Below are 5,534 nucleotides of genomic sequence, written 5' to 3' on the forward strand. Positions count from 1 at the left end.
TATATTCGTTCTCCCCGGCAACCATACTTTTAGAAAATGAATCTGCAAAGAAGAGGCCTAGACCCGGATATCACGAGTCTCTGAGGAGACAATACGTAAATACGCTCATCAGGGCAAATAACGTATGATAGGTGGTGAATATAGGAAAGCCGATCGGTAAAGATCCTCAGATCATGTGAGCAGTAAGCCAAAAATTAAAAGAATTCAAAAGCGCGCAGGGAAAATCATCAAAGAAAAATATTTCATGCACCAAATTTCAACATTTAGCCCAATCTTCTTTATCTCCCTTTTCTTTACCAAAAGGACCTGCAGATATCGCAACATTTGGCGCTAAAATCAATACAGAGATATTGCACACGTTGAAGTTCCCGTACTGTCACGGGTGACTTAAACTTGAGTATTTCAAGGGAAAGGAGGAGGGGAGGAGGTAGAAGAGGAAACGTGGAAGCGGGGAAGCCAAGGAGTGGAGCCGCACCCCTTTCCCTACCAACCCACAAAGCAGACGAGTTTAGCCACCTCATACTAAACGCGGCCGTCCAACCTAGCGGCGACCCAACTGCCCACAAACCCGCGCCCACCCTCCCCACTCGACTTCGACACCCCCTCCATACTCGCCCCCGACACTCCTCCTCCCCTTTCCCAAGGGGCGATGTGAGGGCCGGCCGGCGTCTCCACCCCCGTCGATTTCTCTCTCCAGTGCTCATCTCTCCCGAGTGCATCCGCGCCGTCTCTCTTTCCCCTGGGTGCTCCACGCACACACCCCCACGCTCCCCATCCACCTATCCCTCCCACCGATCACCCTTTTCCCACCCTCCTCCCCATCCCAATCGCGGGCATCCCTCCACGCTCGTACTCCGCCACTCTCATCCCAACCGCGTTTTCTGCTTTTTGTTCTCACTGACACATTTTACGGGGTTCGTCGCCTCGACAAACCTTCGCCAAGGGTCTGGAATAAAAGAAGCGTGCGGCGAGGAGGGAGGCAACATTCAGCCACTGGCCTTCCTTCGAGGCGCGCGCCACTAGCAGACGCACCGTACCGACGACAAAGCTAACACGTGGACACCGCATCGCCGGCGGATTGTGTGATCTCTCCGGAGAGTTTTATTCGGTGATTTTTTTGTACAACCCTCGGGAACATGGCCGTACCAAAGTGCTTCCTTTTAGTTCTCTTCGCCTTCGCCGTGTCTTCGGCATTCCCGGCAGAAGAGGCACCATCGCCGGCGCAAAACTCGGCAATCGCAGAAGGGGACTACGTGGATAAAGCTTACCGCTTCGTCCAACAGTGCGGCTCCAAGGACTTCCTCTATTGCCTCAAGATGCGGGCCTTAACCTTCGTGGACGGTGCACTCCGTGCGCCTGGTGACATGTCTCTGTCGGAAGGCGTCACGCTGGTGCGGAGCGGAGCCGACGAGGGCGGAAGGGCTGCTTACGGCCGCGCCCTCACCGAGGAGGAGCTAGAAGCCAGCCTGCCGCGCGGGCAGGACGAGCGGGATTCCACTGTGGAGAGCCTATTGGTCGACCGAGTGGCTCGGTTTCTCAAGAGTCACACCCTGCAGCTCAAATTTCCCGATTCCTCCATCTCCGAGCTAAGACAGAGCGTTGAGGAAGGTGCGTACCGCTCACCAAAAATACCATCCCAATTTCTGGCCTAATTAACTTATTTTACTAGAGATATGTATGGTCACCCTATTATTTGTACATAATTTCTTTCCCACAAAACGAAAAATGCAAATATTTCAGTTGGTGAGCAAGATGAATGATGGTTTCAATTATATAAGTCCTACTTACACGTAAGAAGTAACTTCACTATCTGCCATCATGATAAACTACAAGACGAACCAACTTTGATTATTGTCCAAAATCAAGATTGATGTATAGGTAAAGTGTTACTGCCTGCAAAACCTCCGTCCAAAAAAAATAATCGTCCGATAAATGATTAGTTTTCCTACATACTATTAAAAGTTCCAAAACAATAGATTAGAGGGACATTTAAAGCGAAAGGAAAAACAATATTTTTATCCAGCTTAGTATTGGAATGACTATTCCGGTAAATACTAATAGCTTCCAACTTTGTCAGAAAACATTCCGTTTTTTTATGCATAATATGGTATTACTCATTTCCATTCAATTGCCCATTAATTAGCATTAATATAATATAAATACGATACATACTAGCATATATGATGGAATATTTTCCTTAAATTACAGAATTACTGACTTCCTTAAAAGTAGTCTAGGTCTTATAATTCAAGACAGTAACTACTAATCGCGCGATAATTTTAGCAATTGCAACTCTGGCAAAATATTGAATGAATAAACCGGTATTTCACTGCACATTAAATGTGAGCAAATAATAACCACGAACATATGACAATATGCTTTTGCACCAGAGATATGAGATTGTTTTTAATGGTTAAAGAAAGTTTACAATAACCAACAATTGCTCTTTTGACAAAAAAACAAAATAATTTTCCAAATTATTTAAATTAAGAACATTTTTTTACTAACAGAGTATAAAAAACCGAAGTTAAATACCATTATCCTTGGTGGTTTCGGCAAATGGCCTGCTTTATTGTACTTTTAATAGATTTATGGCCCCTATACAAATAAAATATACGAAGTAAATTTCACAAATATCAAGAATCAGACAAAAATAAAAATTATGACGAAATTATGATCGCAAAGCCTTCACAAGTAAATCGCAAATGAACTAAGTGAAATGATTTCCTTAAAATCAAAATATGCCCAGAAATTTAAATCCTCTGATTCTTTAGAATTATTCGAACTAAAACGATCATTGCTTCCTAATACTTCTTTATTGTGTCAATATGCTTGATATTATATAAATTCTAAAATTTATATAAGTTATATTACATCCTAAACATAGTCAATTGTTTAAAGTGATTACATACTTTTACATAGCAGATGCATTGTACGAGTAAAAACATTAAATATACGCGTGTATACCATTTTAGACGCCATGTGAAGACTATCCCTCCTTCTTTTTGAAAGGGCCATCCGACACACCTCATTAATTCAAGACCCAATTTTTTCAAGTGGCCTCTAAACTACTTTACGCATATCCTCAGGCAGAAGACCTACACTGAACCAGTATACTTTCTCAATTTGCACTCTCATGTGCTTCCGTTAGCTCGTTTTTCACTAGTCTTAGCTAATTTTCCTTAACAAGAATGCTAAATTGATAACAGTGCAATTATTTTACCTCCTCTTTAATTAAGTGTACATCCACTAAAGTAGAGAAGATCACAACAAAGTTTTGATTCTTTGTAATGTAATTTTTCAACTTTTACTTTACCTATCTAGATGGCCTTAGCTGGATTTTTGTGAAAAAAACTTACTACATAAACTCAATAATTAAATCTATTGAATCAGGAGGCATCACCACTAGTTTAAGATAAATCAATAATTTTGGACTAAATCAACTTTTTCACGATACCACTCGTCAAGAGAATCCCGCTATTTTACATAAACCTAAATTTGAAAGACTCCTTGATTAAAGTCAAATGAAAAATATAATATACTAATTATAAACATGTATAGGTTAGAGAATAAAAATGATATTTTTACTAGCCAATGCTATAGCTGATTGTTAATCGATGATGCTATTCAATTCAGAAATCTAGCAACTGAGACATCGAGAGAAAATAGTAATGCTTTCATATAGTTCCTTGTAGCTAAGCTTTGAAATTCTCAATAGCTTTATTAGAATATATTTTCTATCAGTTTAGCAATACTTTCATTCTTTTAATTCTGAGACAAAACGCTTCCTTAATGGCCAATCATATGAAAACTTCCCTTTTTACCTTCGGGTTCACCCAAAAAATGTTTCAAAAACGCTAATCTTGATGATTGCGTGACCGAAAAACCGCTTCCCGTCCAAAATTCGAAGTGGCTCCAGATGACCGATTTGAATGCTAAGATCAGAAGCTAGCGGATCCACGTGCAGATAAATACATAAAAAAGATGCAACCTCGCATACCCAGCCCTAACCCCTCCGGCCCCACCCTGCCCTCCAATCACTCCCCATTCCAAATCCCCCAACCCTTCCCCGTCCCCGGAGCCATAAGTGGAGCTTCACCAGAGCACCGACTTCTCTGAATCGCTCCCCTCCACCTCGACCGGGAAACCGCAAACCGACTGGCGAACAAGACTTACTCACTCCAATCCCCCTAACGATTTCTCTTCCAGGGCGCAAAAAGAAGAAGAAGATCCTCCTGCCTCTGCTCATCGCCCTCAAGCTGAAGGCGGCCGCGCTCATCCCTCTTGCCCTCGGTGCCCTCGCCCTCCTCGCCCTCAAGGCCCTCATCGTAGGAAAGCTCGCCCTACTCATCTCCGCCCTCATCGGACTGCAGAAGCTCCTGGCCAGCCAGCAGAGCACCAAAACGTACGAGGTCGTGGCTCACCCCCACTACTCGCACTCGTACGGCGGGGACCACCACGACCACTACGCGAGGGCGCTGGAGACGGCCAAGGAGGGCGCCCACGATATGGCCTACGCCGCCTACTCCCCCGACGCCAAGAAGGACGCGTGAATTGCTCAAGGGTGGGAAGCGAGGGGACTGCTGAAATAAAAGGGGGTCCTTTCTATCTCACTACCTCCCTCCTACTCTCTCCCCATGTCTCTCCCTCTTTTCTAACCTCTCTTGGATGTCTCCCGACCAGACAACAAACTCATACAAAAGAACACTGACGTGACGCAGGCGTCCGTCGAATGACCTTTAGGCCCATCATGCCGTGGAACGACGCGATTATGACACATTTCCATGACGACCGAGGACTCACACGTTATTTAGTCAAAACAGTGACCAGACGGGCCCCTCCGACCCCACTTCGCCGATCCTTCTCTCAGGGGAGGAAGTTTCCTTCCCTCCCTCTCTTCCCCCCCTCATGCTGTCCCCCGCTCACATCAATCTAATTGGAACGCGTAGCCCTGGCTTCCCTGTGACGGAAACCTCGCGCTGCTAACCTAACGAGACTTCACTAAAAGACAGACGGAGAGATAAAGAGACCCGAAACCAGTTCCGTTCCTGCGATGCACTTCCTCTCCCACATGCATCCAGTCAGTCCACTCACCGGCACGCGAAGAGGAAAGGTGGAAAGGGGGTGAAAAATGAAGATGCCTCCGCTCTGCCCACCCCCTCCGCGGCCGAGAATATCCGATCAACTTTGCTGCTCCTGCGGCTCTTCGACGTGAGAAAGGCGACCGCTCCTCTGTAACGGGGAAATCGCATTCGCGGGGAAGGAGGTCACTGTCAGTGCACCGCTCTTTCCCTTAGACCAATCCCTTGCATCACGTACTGATCCTGATCGCCTCCAACCCACCTTCACCCCCCTTGAGATCCACCCACGTTCGACCGACACGCCCTCTTCCCATCCCAACTTCAACTTTGACCGACATCACGGAAATTTACTCACTCCTTAGTCCAGTATTAATTTAAGATATTTATTTATATAAGAAATTGATTCTATTAATATATTATAATATTAAACAAAGTCCGGATGTATTTAATTTC

At 44.9% G+C, this 5,534-nt stretch overlaps 1 protein-coding gene across 1 annotated transcript; it reads left to right on the plus strand.

The window, feature by feature from the left end:
* The first annotated feature begins 1,136 nt into the window (after window positions 1-1,136).
* On the plus strand, window positions 1,137-4,553 carry LOC139687679 (uncharacterized). The gene is made up of 2 exons (XM_071584925.1): window positions 1,137-1,608; window positions 4,210-4,553. Exons 1-2 carry the CDS (start codon window positions 1,137-1,139, stop codon window positions 4,551-4,553), a joined length of 816 nt encoding a protein of 271 aa, XP_071441026.1.
* Window positions 4,554-5,534: the final 981 nt, after the last annotated feature.

This window comes from Hetaerina americana, unplaced genomic scaffold (assembly GCF_022747635.1).
Source record: "Hetaerina americana unplaced genomic scaffold, ioHetAmer1.1.p SCAF_2, whole genome shotgun sequence".
Lineage (NCBI taxonomy): Eukaryota > Metazoa > Arthropoda > Insecta > Odonata > Calopterygidae > Hetaerina > Hetaerina americana.

Bases quoted from the DNA above. Each gene is read 5' to 3' on its own strand.
- LOC139687679 (XM_071584925.1), top strand. From the start codon at position 1,137: ATGGCCGTACCAAAGTGCTTCCTTTTAGTTCTCTTCGCCTTCGCCGTG. The intron at 1,609-4,209 runs GTGCGTACCGCT...TTTCTCTTCCAG, and splicing joins AAGACAGAGCGTTGAGGAAG to GGCGCAAAAAGAAGAAGAAG.